The sequence below is a fragment of the Coffea eugenioides genome, chromosome 7, assembly GCF_003713205.1.
Source record: "Coffea eugenioides isolate CCC68of chromosome 7, Ceug_1.0, whole genome shotgun sequence".
NCBI classification, from domain to species: domain Eukaryota; kingdom Viridiplantae; phylum Streptophyta; class Magnoliopsida; order Gentianales; family Rubiaceae; genus Coffea; species Coffea eugenioides.
The window spans coordinates 16,530,514-16,545,983 of NC_040041.1; the positions used below are offsets into that span (position 1 = coordinate 16,530,514).

The 15,470-nt window shown below is 32.0% G+C and overlaps 1 protein-coding gene across 1 annotated transcript; it reads right to left on the reverse strand.

Moving 5' to 3' along the window:
• Window positions 1–9,053: 9,053 nt before the first annotated feature.
• LOC113778495 (60S ribosomal protein L4-1-like) lies at window positions 9,054–11,910 on the reverse strand. The gene is made up of 2 exons (XM_027323927.1): window positions 10,749–11,910; window positions 9,054–9,586 (listed from the first exon to the last, which is right to left on the reverse strand). Exons 1-2 carry the CDS (start codon window positions 11,850–11,852, stop codon window positions 9,473–9,475), a joined length of 1,218 nt encoding a protein of 405 aa, XP_027179728.1. The 5' UTR covers window positions 11,853–11,910; the 3' UTR covers window positions 9,054–9,472.
• Between the last annotated feature and the right edge of the window lie 3,560 nt (window positions 11,911–15,470).

Consider the following 15,470-nt stretch of genomic DNA (forward strand, 5'->3'; position numbering starts at 1 on the left):
AACTATTTTTTTAGGCATTCAGAATACTATCTGTTTGGGGATTCTACGTTTTTTGTCCGAAATGTGCTTGATGTCAATCAGCATCTGCAATTCCTCTCTGAACTATAGTGGCTCTGGATTCTGAAATTTAGAAAGCCTATCTTGTCTAACCTTTGATTACCAAGAAAAGTTTTACTTTAATCCAGGAGATACTGGTTTTAAGGTGATTTAGCTAGATTAGTTCTGAACATATACTGCTTCTGGACAAAAACTCAACCAGATTGAACCTTACTATGAAATTTTAGTTCTCCAAAATCAAAATGCGCAATTTTAGTTCCTAACAATGTCTAACATCCTGATACATAAATTACAGGGATTATATCAATACAGTAACATCTGAAAAGTTTTATTAAATTGAAGATAAATCTGCAGCAATTGTGAAAGAAAGAAAAGATGGAGGAGAAAATTTTCAAGTATAAATGTCTGAAATAGAATTAACATACTAGAAGATTGGAAAACTGGAAAATGCAAATACAATATATCTTATTGTCTTTTCCTTGAGAAAGAAAGACCAAAAAAAAAAGAAGTCGAATAAAGGGATTTGAGTTTTCCAAATCATCCAGCACGAAAGACAGCATGAAAGACAAGAGCATTTTTCTGGAACATCTTCCATCCAAGGTAAAATGGATTTGCAGGCCAACCAGGGGAAGCTAAGTCAAATGCCCCAAAGCATGTAAAATAATTCATTATTATAATCCAGTCGGTTAGCCGCAGAGCATATAAAATAATTCAGTATTACAATCCAATTAATTAGCAAGGATGTTGCTCCCCTTTTGACATGAATTTCAATTCAGTATTGTAATCCAATGAGTTATCGAACAAACATAACTTAACCAATTAGCTCTTGTTTTTGTCGTAATCTCTTCCAAAATAGATGTCTGAAATAGAATTAACATTCTATAGCGAAACAAACACAATAAGTGGACCCAATCTTATGGAATGATAACTGCACCGACACTCAATCTTAAGCAATTCAGTCTCGAATTTCATTTACCCCTTGTTATTACTACTTCAAAGCAGAGCAAAGTGGATCACCTTCCAGAATCCAAAGAAAAAGGAAAAGGAAAAGAAAAAGAACCTCAGCACATACCTGCAAAATCTAGGGACAAAATCCAGTGAACTGATATGAGGATGACGGTAGGGAGTGGTGGAGATGGGCTCAGCGGGTGGCACACTGGCGACGCTGGAAAAGCTTAGACAAAGCCCGGAGATGGCCTTCCAGATCCTCGTCCGTCAGTCAGCCTTCGTCAGTGGGTTGCGCACTCAGATTCTTGCGCGGCTTGGAGGTTGCTGAAGTGGAGCTGGCGGAAGTGGTGGAGATGGAGCTACTGCACAGCGATGGCAGTGGCGGAAGTGGCGGAAGTGGTGGAGATGGAGCTACTGCGCAGCGATGGCAGTGGCGGAAGTGGCCGAAGTGGGAGGAAATGGCAGTAGCAGTAGCAAGCAATGGCAGTGGCCGAAGTGGGAGGAAGTGGAGAGGGAGCTAGCAGCAGCAGCGATGGCAGTGGGAGTTTGGGACAGTCGGTCGGCGGAGAGGAGTTAACCTAATCGAAGGAAGGAGGAAAGTTTAGACTACTGTGGCCGAAATCGATTGTAGCTTAGACTCCAGTCAAGTGGTGCAGAAAGTTGTAAATTTTAATTGATTCAGGGGTATTTTTATAATTTCACATTTACTCGAGCCAAACGAGCGGCTCGTCGAGCTATCGAGCCTAAGAAATGAAGGCTCGAGCTCGCCTCGTGTGTCTTTGACGAACGGCTCGAGCTCGGTCAACACGAGCTCGAGCCGAGCTTTGACTCGAGCTGCTCGCGAGCAGCTCGAGTCGTGAGCAAGCCTATGCTACGCACAACCAGGTCCCACCTTGAAGTGTTTAAGGGTAGCAAAATTTGAAGGAATGTTTCTGAATTGAGTGTCATGTGTAAATGTATATGTGAAGTATGTATATTACTAAAATGGAGAGAAATTGGATTATTAGCATTTAAAATGAACTTACTTTACCACTTAATATATTATATGATTTTCTTGTGAATTTTATTTTCATTTTAAAATATTTTAAAATATTTAGTGTCATTTAAACTTGTATAAACCAACTGAAATTACCACCAAATATAATATGAACTTTTCCTATCAATTTTATTTTAATTCATCTATGAAGGCAATGAAACAAGAACAACAGTGCATGATCTATACACTGAACTTTTGAAATTTTGGTCTTGGACTTGCATGTTACAGTGTGCTGGTATTGATTGACATAAAAATCTGTTATTCCATCCTTTATCAGCTGAGTGAAGAATTTTATTAACTTGTCTAATTGATTTTTTTCTTTGTTTTGACTATCAAAATTTAGCTGATAATGAAACAGACATTCAATTAGCTTAGCTATCCATAAAAGAAATTAGCAAGCATCTTCAACATGAACAATTTAAAACTGATCACAAAAATAGAAAAACAAATCTAAATAGACTAATTAATTTCAAAGTTCGTTGCCAGAGTTTACAATGATAAGTCACACAGTATATACGATTCAATAGTAAGTAGCTACCAGTAGTTTACTTACGAAACTTGTAAATATCAAGTAAACTTAACCAGCATTTTATCAAACATTATGTAGGCTAGTTATGAGTAATGTGACTAACCTAAAGTAAAGTGCTTGACAAAGTAAAATCTTGAATGCTGAAGGCAATGCTGCAAAATCAAAACACAAAACATGTAAAAGCATCCATGTCTTACTACAATAAGATATAAATGCATAGAGATGGTGAAGAAAAAGCTTAGAAAAATTGTATTACCAAATGATGAGAAAGCAAGAAAGTGAAGGAAGCTTTCTTTCAACTGTGTGGGGACGAGAAGCAAATAAAACAGAATAACAGTTGGTAGTGTATGTAGCAGTGTGTACTATACTATTCAAGGTTTGTTTGTTGATAATAATTTCATCTAAAAAAGTAGTCTATGAAATCTAAACTAATTAAGTACTTTGTATTTCAATCTAATGGTTATGAAAAGATGAAGTACAACTGACAATTCATAAAAGGTTGACATGCTTGTGAAGGACAACCTAACTCTAAGGAAAAAAGTAATTGTCTAATCTGATTAGATAATTGTCAAAAAGTGGAGTAAGTGAAGAATGCTTGCATTATTTGACTTATTACAAGCAAAGGAGAGGAAAAATAGGAGAACCAAACAATCTGTAAGCTTCCTTGTTGAATAATCTAATAATACAACGGCTAAGAAAAACTTTTTTCTCTCCAAATTAGATAGAACTTATAATAAATAGTTTTATTGAATAATCTAATAATCTGATGGCAAAAAAATAATGACAAAAATAAATGCAAATCTAACGGCAACCATTAAAACAAAAAAAATAGAAGAGCATTTTAATGAAATATAATAAATATATATATATATTTGTCATTTAGACGTTAATGCATTCCTTTGATTAATAAAGGAAAAAATTTATATAGTAATAAAAAGCAAATATTAACATATAAATGAATTGAAATAAAATTGATAACAAAAATATATAATATCTTAAGTGGCAATGTTAGTTCATTTGTATAACCTTAAATGCTAATAGAAATATGAATAAACATAAGTCAAAAGTTACCAAATATTTCAATATGAACAAATTAAAATAAATTGAAACAGAAAAATGCACATTGCATTAAGTAGCGATAATAATCTTTTTCTTTATAATAAGGTGGAATTATTTTTAAATAATCTTTTGCATTACATTAACAAAATAGCAAAAAATAAAAAAAATAACATTTTGAAAAGATCAATGTAATTATATAATTTTTAACAAGTGAAACTTATTTTGTCAAATATAATTTTAAATGACAATTCATATTGAAATAAATATAAATTCAAATAATAATGATAATTATAATAATATTGTAGTTCGATTACATTTGACCAAGACATAAGTTAATTTGTCAAATATAATTTCAAATGATAATGTAAATAGTAATAAATGTAAATTCTAATTGAATTATATCTGTCCAAAGTGTAAAGATTGAAATAATTCAACCTTATAAAGGAATGCGAAATCCAGTCCAATTTAGGTCATTGAGCAAATTTTTATTTTACAACATAGTGTATGATATGGTCAACATTTGTGCAACTATATGAATATTTGGGATTGAGTTGGATCTGAATTGACTTTAACGTGTCATATTACGGCTTATATAGTTGAGCTAAAATGAGTTTTGAATAAGGCATTCAAATACTGTTTGTTCATGGTTCAGTGTTGAAACCTTTTATTTTATATACACAATATCCATTTTTTTAAGTAATGACTTGAAAGTTGGGAATAGTGTCCAATTCAACGTGTTACAGTAAATAATATAAGAGGGAAAAAATTCAAAGAACCTTCAATCTAGAAGTGGCTTTTATATTCTTCAAAAACACATTTCTGCAGTTGTTTCCTTAAAAATCAGGTTGTAGATTTGTATTCCAAATATTCCAGTATATAAGGAGTAATATGACTGAGACATTCTTGTCAATTTTTTTTTTTAAAAAAAAGGTTACATATTTTTCATTTAAATTTTAGATTGTAAAAATATACTATCTAATTCTCTAAAACTTAAAATTGTTTTCTTCCCTTATCTTATAATTAAGGCATTACTTTCACACCCAATTTCTAGAGTCCGGATAGAAATCTAGAATTTTACATGTTTAAAAATAATATTGTAATTTTTGTAGATTTACAACTCTTAAAATCACAACGTGTGTAATATTACCAGATTCTTTTGTTAAAAGCCGGCTATGCTAACATATATCCTACTTTAAGGAAGAGTCTTAAGTACATTACTTGTCTTTATTTTATTACTAATTTTCTTTTAGTTTAATTTACAGGAAAAGGAGTTTTCAATAGTTATAAATTTACTGGGAGGCTGCAATGGAGCTTCGAGAAACACACAACTCTAAAGCATCTTGTCTTTGTTATGGAATGTATTTTTTTAACTCCTATCAACAACTACTCTTAGAGTATATTGCACACAGATATTACTGCAACGAAGGCTAAAGCTATAATTTGTGGTGATGACAAAATATGTAACATGTATCGTGTTTAGGGCCATATTTGCATACATTCTATGAACATACACTCCACGAACTTAACATCATGTAACTTACATCTATGAACTTGATATGATTCCCACACTTGATTATATGTCTAGGGCCAAATTTACACAATTTGTTGTACCTGCATCTTCTAAATTCTTATGTTTTATGATTTAAGCATGAGAAAATATCTTTTTTTTTTTTTGGGGAAAACTAAAAGCAAAAGTTATTGATGTTCTTACATAAATCATTCGCTAGAAACTTGCTCGACAAGAACTTGCAAAATTTATCGGGTTTCAGAAATATATGCTTATCTGAGAGAATTCTTTTTTGTCTGTCGAAAACTCACTTGAAATTAGTAATGAATTGTCACAAATTTTAGACTAGGTAAGCATGATTAAAGATATTATCAAAAAGTTGCACCTTTTTTTTTTGTTTTATAGCGAAAACAAAGAGTAGGTTAGCACCTAAAGAAACAAGAAAGGTAAAAGTTAGAAGTTCCGAAAATATTTTGGATGCAACATATTGGATGACATGTTATAGTTAGATGAGATAAAGTTCACATCTCAATAAAACTATATGCAAGAATCAGAATATTCACAAAGTTACAAAAGCTTCAAAGCGGAAAATTTAACATTACATGGTTTTATGAAGAAATGAAAAGAGACAAAATTAACATGCACCTTTGTTTTAAGGAAAAGTTTTTAACAAGGGAAGGGTATGATTTAGGGATAATATAAAAAACCTCCCCTGAGATTTCTCTTAATATCACCTAACACTCTTAAGGTTTTCAAAATATCACTTACCTCCCTTACTTTTGTTATTTGTGTAACAAAATTTTAAAAATTTCTGAACTACCCTTTTGTTCATTTTGCTAAATAAAATACTTCTAAGACACTTTATTCACTCAAAAAAAATCACCATCTAAAAACCAATCTCTAGTAGTATCACCATGTCACAAAACTATAGTTCATAAAAATATAAATTTGGAAAACAAAAAAGATATTTGTAAAGAAATATACTGGGACTAATTTAACTCTATATACTTAAAATGACTTCTTATGAACCTTATATTTTTTCCCGATTTCTTCTCAAACCCTAGCCCAAGTTTTTAAGTTGCACCAATCATTATAAAATCAACTCAAAATAAACAAAGTAATCACATCCCACTCTATTACAATCTCAAAAAGTAAAAGATAAATAAAATTCAATTATCTATAATTTAAAAATAAAAAATTGCATAGTCGTCCAAGAAAAGAGTAAGAGAGAATGTTGGAAAAGGGGGAAAGAAAAGAAATTGACTTTTGTTTCTTTATATTTTTTTAATTTTTTTGACTTCCATGTATTTGATATGTGAATTATGTATCAAGTGAGGTAAATTTTTTCAAAAACAAGTTTTTCAAATGCAATGCTACAGTAATACACAAATCAAAATAACTCAAAAGATATTTCATCCATACAATATATCAAATATTTCAAAAAATATTTATAGTAAAAGTTTTTCATATACACTACTACAGTAAAATTTTTCAAAAATACCCCCAAAAACAGTTAATCCAAATGGATAGTCTTTTTGTAATTACTAAGGGAGGTAAGTAATTTTTTAAAACCTTAGGAGTGCTAGGTGATGTTAAGAAAAACCTTAGAGGAGGTTTCTGATATTATTCCTATGATTTAAGGGGTTGGGAGAGAAAAAAGGATTTGAGTCTAGACTTTAAATTAAAAAACATGCGCTTTTATATGTCAAGGAAAGAATGAAATTGGTGAACTGATTAAGGAAAATGAATTTTTTTCTTGAATCTATATTCTTGTAACCAAAGAAACACAGAATGAAGTAAATAGTCACTTAAATATGAAATATATTCATATCAATTTTCTCAACGGTGAAATATTATTAAGAAATAATGAATAAGAAAAAATGGCGCTTAGATTGGTTCAAAAAGTTCAAACTCATAAATTTAAACCTTTGTAATTGCATCAACACTTCTTAAGATACACGAATTTCAAAGTCAATATTATAATGGGCACATACACCCCCTATGATTAAGCAGTTTAAAAAATGCACCCATTATAATTTAAAAGTATCCATTTCCACCCCTTATACTTGAGTGAAAAATAAGATAAAATGGACACTACTAGTGAAAATTTAACCATATACTATCCAAAAACGCAACTAATCATTTGTTTATAGTAATTTCAGACTTAGTAACGTTTTCCCCACATAAATGTTGGCACTCTATAAAAGAAGATCAAACGTTTGGACTCCAATCGTGATAATTTGAATCTTTGTATAGGTTGTAAATGTTGATTTAGAGATATTTATGGAAGAAAAATATTATTAAAACCTCATATAATTAGAATAAGTAACTAGTTGCACTTATTTCGTTAGGGATAACATCAGAGGTTTCTCTCAATATCATCTAGCATTTCTAAGGTTTTAAAAACATCACTTACCTCTCTTACTTTTGTTATTTGTGTTAAAAATTTTTTGAAAACCCTAAACTACCCTTTGCTTGCTAAGTAAAAATACTCTTAAGCCACTTTGCTTATTTCAAGAAAACCATCACCTAAAATACAATATCTAGTAGTACTACCACATTACAATGCTATAGTCCACAAAAATATAATTTTGAAAAACAAAAAAGATATTTGTAAAGAAATACATTAGCAAAATTTAACTCTGTGCTCAAAACTAATTTCTTATGAATCTTATTTTTTTTTCTAACTTCTTCTCAATCGATCCCCAAGCCTTTAAATTGTACTGATTATTAAAAAAAATCAACTTAAAATAAACAAAGAAATCATATCCCATTCTATCACAATCACAAAAAGTAAAAAATAAATAAAATTCAATTTACTATAAATTATAAATAAAAAATCATATAATCATCCAAAAAAATAAATAAGAGAAAATGTTGGAGAAAGATGAATTAGAGGAAAGTGACTTTTGGTTTCTTTTTTTTTTTTGGAATTTTTTGAGCTCTATTTATTTGATTGGTAAAATACGTATTAAGTGAAGGTTAATATAATCTTTTTACAATTACTAGAGGAGGAAAGTGACATTTTCAAAACCTGTGAGGTTCCAAGTGATATTAGGATAAACCTCAAGGGAGATTTCTGATATCATCCCATTTCGTTATTGCAAGTTCAAAAAGTAAAATTTGTTATTGTAGCCAAGCATAGTTAATGACCAATCTTAAACAGACAAATCTTAAACGGACACATTTTTGAATTCTTAGTTTGTCCTGCTTTTATGTCGATTCTTCTTTATAGTCTTTATTCCCTTCACTGATTATTATCAGGATTCAAGTATTTGAAATTTTCTGGAAGTTGCAGCTATAAAAAGTATGCCGATTCTTATATCCATCCCTGATGCATTATTAAGATTCTACTTTGAAACTTTCTGGAAGTTGCAGAAATATGACAGAGCTTCGGGTACTGTAAAAGCGTGAATTAACAAGGTATTCATCTTCAAAGAATCCGTCATAACAAGTAGCCTAATTGATTTTTTTTACCATCATGAAAAGCCAGGTTAACTTCGCTGACAATTCATTTTGCAAATTTGTTTCTTGTAAAAGCACATACAAAGAACATTTAGGAGGAAAGACAAGCTGGAAGACGAACCAACTCAACTCAAAACAAGTTGAACTCAGTAGCAGCTCGTCAACGACTAAGTCCAGGAACTAGAAGCCCCATCTAGGTTCACCATTCAACCATGGATGGGATAGAATATGTATTCGGTATTTTCCACATACAAACAGAATGTCAAACCAAAACAATCACTGAGACTACAATTCCATATTTATATATTTCACCAAACGTTCGAAGACTTTCGACATACTTTGGTTTCACTTTACCAATACAAACAGGTCATGCGGTAAAGGAAACATATGCAATTCAGAGGGGAAAAACAGACAAAAAGGATTTCAGAACTCATCGAAACCCAAAAATCAGATTAGACAAATCAGAGGCCTGGTTGTCAAATTATAGCACAAAAAAGTAGTACAATGGTATACAATCAGAAGCAGAGTTATGGAAGTAAGGCTGGCATCTAACAAACAGTGACAGGCAGGACAAAAAGACGAGTACAACAAATTCCAATGCAAGCTGCACCTGCTCTGAATGTTTAAAATCAATGTAACATTCATAATCAAGGACCAGAAAACAGAGTTGATGGCTGAGTATTCCAGAACAAGAAGCTATTGACTCCTAGTCAAGATGATCACCTTTAGGCAAAAATATTTCTTAGTACACTGAGGAATTAAGTCACTGCAGTCTAAGCTCTTGCATGTCTTAAATTACCAAATAGCCTACTTGAAATAAAACAAAACTGAATAACCACACGAGATTTACTAAACTTCAAAGTGAAACCAATTACTGTGAAACGCCCAACCACTTTGAGAAGTTCTCAAACTCGGTGTAATCACTATCTGAGATCATTGTTTTGTACCATGACTTTCCAGCAGCTTTTACAGCAGACGTCTCCTCCTGTCAGAAGCAAAAAAATAGTATAATGAACGAGGGCTCATTGAGGCAACATTAGAACTAAATAATACCAAATTGACCAAGTCAAGAAAGTTGGGGCCACTCATGCCCAAAACAAGTCTTAGGCCCCTTCAACTATTATCAAGCAAAAGCAAAGAGAACAGGATAGCAAGAAACTATCAACCAATGACGACACTAAAACAAAAAAGTAAGACCCATCGGTTACTGCAAACCAGTCAGATAAATCCAAAACTCTCTATTAGATCAGGTATTTCATCATCAATTAAAAAAGCACAAAGCCTAGAACCTGTAAAGTTGTTAGAAATGATCAATCATTACTCAGAACCCATAAAGCCAGTTAAGACATCTAGAAAAAGCCAGTCAAACAAAGCTACAGTGCCAGACATGTAATGAAACCTTAAGATTATCGTTTAGAATGTAACCAAGCATGCTAATTTAGGACAAGCATCTATTAAGAACGTCCAGGACAAGATAAGAAAATATCAGCACACACACCATATCATGTAATACACAACTCTGCGCCCGAGTTCATATGTATAAAAACAAAAGTCAGTAGCAATAACCAAAACTACAACAAAGAAAGAAAAACATCCAACGCACCACTACATTGAAAAAAAAAAGGACTTGAAAGCCAACTAAAAGGATGAACCAGACAACCAATAGAAACAAACAGAAGCACAAGTTGTGATGTTAATTAAGTTAACTTTGCATCATGATAACATTTTAAATCATCAAACTAAATCACAGTGGGTTCCGATAATTATTAGCTGTATTCCTTCCATCACAACTTGTCCATATTCAAAGCTATTATCAATTATCTAAATTAACATCAGTTGCATGGCAGGAAGTCATCTAAATTCCTCAATTCTTGTATATTATTAGAGAACACAACAGTTTATAAAGCCACTAATGCTTGATGCAAGAAAATCTGAATTTTTATTTACCAAAAGGGTTGAGCTTGTTTATTAAAGACTCAATCTGAATCATATAGACATCAAGGTTTTCAGTAGAAAATGGAACACGCATTCTGTAGCCTAAAGCATACCAACACGGGCAGATAGATACATCATCTACAGTTGCATCAATATTCCAACAGAATCAAGCATAGAAAGGAGAGGGAAAAATAATAATATAAACCATATACCTTCGTCATTGGACTCCTCTTCTTGGCCAGCTTCTCCCTCTTAGCCTCAACACGCTGTTTCTCAGCCAAGAGAGCCATCCTCCTAGCAGTCTTGGCATAAGGATTGAGCTTGAGCAAACAATTCAAATTCTTAAGAGGGTTCTTCTTCATTGGTGCCCTCTTCACCACCTTCTTGATTGGCCTCACCACAGATTGCACCTCGTCAGAGTTGATAATTCTGGCCAAATCACCATTCACCATCTTAGCCCTGGGCAAAACATACCCCTTCTTCTTCAAGGAAGGCTTATCAAATGACCCGTAAATCTCATCCAATTTCTCAAATGCTGATTTCGTCCAAACAATAAACCTCCCAACGTGACCTCCCGGAGCAAGTTTCAACAAATTCAAACGGTCCACGTGGGCCACCTCGACTCCAGGAATGTTGCGGAAGGCCTTCACGAGCTTGGCCCCCTCAGTACCGTACACAACCAGAGGACCTTTCCTGGAGATGTAGCGGCGGTTACGCATCTTGCCCTTTCCTGGGCGGATGCCCTGGCTGTCCTTAGCCTTCTCAGCATCAGGGTAAGCCCCAATTTTCTTGAGAAGACTGATAGCATTGGAGGTTTTCTCCACGGCCTCAGCAGAATCGGAGATCACACAGGGGATTTGCGGGACAGATTCGATGCGGTGACCGCGGGCCATGACAAGGGAAGGCACAGCAGAGGCGGCGATGGCAGAAACCACGGCATATCGTTTCTTGTTGACTGGGACCTTGCGGTGCCAACGACGCCAGATCTTAGTCGGAGCGAACATGCGGCCGCCGCGGCACATGTTGCCATAGGCACCCTGGCCAGCACGGTGAGTGCCGCCGCCAGGAACACGAGGGATACGGGAAACAGCGCGACCAGTACCCCAGGACTCGGCGGAGGTCTGGTGGCCGGCGGACCTAGAGACGGCGTAGGGTTGGCGGGAGTTCTTGGAAATGTCGCGATGAACGTCTTGGAGGATGTCGGGGCGGATTGGGGCTTTCATGACGTCAGGCAGAGGGAGGGAGTTGGCGTCGGCCTCCATTTCATTCTCAAGAGGGATAACGGTAACTACCGGGAGAGCGGCGGCGGAAGCCATTTCTGGTGCGGGTAACTGAGGGGTTTGGGAATTGGGAGAGTGCGTTTAGGGTTTTAACATAGCGATATGTATAACTACGTATATATATCTGCTGTCCAATTAACGATCCAATGTCAGGCCTAATATGCCATCAATTGGGCCAGACCTAATATGCCATTAATTGGGCCAGATCTTGATCAAACTATAAATAATTAGTTCTTTTTTTCTAGATTTTTCAATTATTTTAATATATAAAATCCAATTAAAAACTTTGAAATAGGAGGTTATAACTAATTTTGTCACCAATCAAATTTAAAATCTAAAACTTTCCTATTAGCTCTCCATGTTAGGCAAATTAATTGAGTGTTTCATAAATCGTTTATAGTTTACTATTCAGATTTTAAACCCTTTTTACTCCTTAAATAAAGAAAATACATTTGTCAAGCCAAATACTATGGGATAATTAATTATTTCCATTTTAAAATCATTCACCCTATTATCCTTTTATCACTTCAGCCCTTTTTACTCCTTCAATTTTTATTTGTCAAGTCAAATTCTCAGGAATAGTGTGATTAGTCCAATTTTTAAGTCATTCACCCAATTATATCTTCATCACTTTCCTTCTGAATGCAATAATCATTTGTTAAGTCTTCTAATGATATATTTGATTACTCTTGTGCTTTAATGATTCACCCCATAATAACTAAATCAGTTTTTTTGTGGGTTTAAACTTATTTTGTTATCATTTTTTTTTGTATTTAGTTAGCTTACGGCACTTTAGTAAGTTTTTTTTTATGGTGGACTTTGTTTAGTAAGTTTGTTTTTTAAAAAATTTTAAGTTGTTAACATTGAAACTTATACTTTAACATTAAATATGAGTATGTAAATAATAATTATGACATTTTATTTGCACTTGGAATAAACTTAATATTACTATTGTGCAAGCATATAGATGATTTTTCATATAGCACATGTACATCAAAAAGTGCATATAAAAGAAAATTTATGTATGAATTCTAAATCAATAAAGGTAAAATTAGATGGTTGTTTTTGGCGGCATCTTAGCAATATTTCGATGAAAATTTAGTATTTCCCCAAACTTATACCCAAATTTTTAAACTTTTTCTTGATAACCACTCTAGCTTTTATTTGATAAAAACATTTGAAAAATGAGGCAATGAATCCTAAATAATAAAAGGAATCGAAAATATAGGATCGTAGGATTGAGGACGATAGAACTTGAGGAAGAGCTATCAAATTGAGATGATTCATGTGGGTTTAAGCAAGTTATAATTGGATTAACCTATATATAACTACTTAGTTAATAATTCAAAATGGATGAGTCATAAATGAACATAGTTTTAGATGGGTTTGGGTTATTCATGCTTATTCATGGCCCATTATTAAATTTTATTTACTTTTTCTCCCACATTTTGTTTAGTAATAAAACACTATATCATTCTAAATTTGTAATAAAAAATGACAACATATCAAGTTAATAAGTAAAGTTTGCCCAAATAAAGCGAAAAAACATAAAATATTACACAGAGGAACCTAAATTGGTGATCATGGTAAGTTTCAAATTTTGTCACTCTACAAGAATCTAAAATTAATTTAGGTATTAACACAAACAATCAATTAACACTCAAGAAATTTAGGAGACTTTTATGAAAGGAAGGGAGGAAGTATGATAAATTTTAAAACAAAATAAAAGAATGGAAATTAAAGAAGAAGAAAAGCGCAAAATATGTCTCTGCAAAAATTAGAATATAATTATTAGATCGGTAGTAATTTAGATTCACCCACTAATGGTTGAGTTCGAATCTACATTTAATTTAATTAGGTCAAAATAAGTGATCCAAATTAATGAGTTTAATTGGGTTAACCGTTTGAATCTAATTTAATTATATATGTAAACCCATTTGTTAATGCTCGAGCTAAATAAAAACAGGAAAATCTCTATAAATTAATAATCTTCGAACCATAAAAATTCTATTAATTTGAAGAGTTATTAATTAATTGATAAAATAATGATTTATTAATTTATCAAGCGTATTAGCAATTCAAAAAAACTTTCATTTGATCAACTAAAGTTTTATTTTATTTTATAAAAATATGAATTATTCTATTAATCAAAGGAGACTAAAAGTCCATAGAATATAAACCAATTCATATCTACATGATTTGCAAGTGTAATTTAATTCCTACTAATGTACGTAATTGATATCATATTCCTATTATTAAGGGGTCAAAAGGATTTAGGAATACTAAATAATTTCACTTCTATTTTATTAAATGCATACAATGAATCAGATTAATAATACTATATATATATATATATATATATATGGCAAGGAAGTCTTCTTATAATAAATAAACACAAAGTCTTCTTACATATTTCATTGTTAAATTATGGCTTCTCATTTAAAAGGTATTCATAAATAACTGATGAATTGCATAAAGCATTATATGAATATAATATATGTAATTTTAATGAATTATTAATTTATGAATGGTATGTATGTAAGGTTTTCAAAAAAATTATTATCTCGTTATTTAATCGAAATTATTAATTTAGCTTGTTAGCCCAAGTTGAGACCCAAAAAATTATTATTTAGTAATGGTTATTAATTTAAGAAATATTAATTTATATAGGTTTTATTATAGGTTTCTTTATACAACTATCAATGGATGGAAAGACTATTAGGATAGGAAGCCATTTCTGAGTACAACAACTTCAGAGGGATGGGTGTAACTAAAGGACTCTCTCTAAAAAGATTTAGGGGTTTGGTGAAGTAACAATCTACAAGGGTTTGGAGGTTTATGAAATTTGCAGTTTTAGTCTTTCAAGTTTGAATAATATCAGCTTCAAAATGCAAAAGTGCCTAAGTCCTATTTTACTAAATTCAAATAAAAATATGTAAAGTTAGCAACAATATTGAAAATTGGGAGAGACTGAAGTGTGTTTAGGGTTTTATAAGGTTTTTCAGAAACATCCCCAAGGTTTTATGGAGGCTGTGTTTGGTTCCATAGAATTGAAAATGAAATGGAATCACAATTCCCTGGAATTGAAATTCTATGAATAGTAATTCCAAAATTTTGGAATTCTTTTGTTTGGTAAATGTATAGAATTATTATAGAAATTCATTTGGAATTCCAAATCTTTTGTTTGAATGAAACAAGAACTCGTTCGGAATTAGAATTGTTTAAATTTGGAATTCAAATTTTTTTAACACTTATATTTGGAATTGGTGGTTCCTTTCAAAATTACTTATATTTTTTGGAATAAACTTGAAAGATAAAACTTGATTAAATTTGCACAAAATAATTATATGATGGAAAGTCTTTCTACCAGAGTATACAAAATTAAATTATAGTGTCTTCTCTTCTACAAAATTGAACTTTTACTTGAATATGTACCCACAATAATATAAATTAATATATATATATAGAAAGAAGAATTAATATGCTCATAACTTAAAAGAAATTCATTCCTAAACAATTCTAATAAGAATGTTTCCTATATAGCATCACTTTCATATGCTTCTTATAAATTTCAAATAGAAGATGAAGGAAAATGACAAAAAAAAAAAAGACTAAATGCTTGCCCAATCAATAAATTATTTATTCCTAATGATC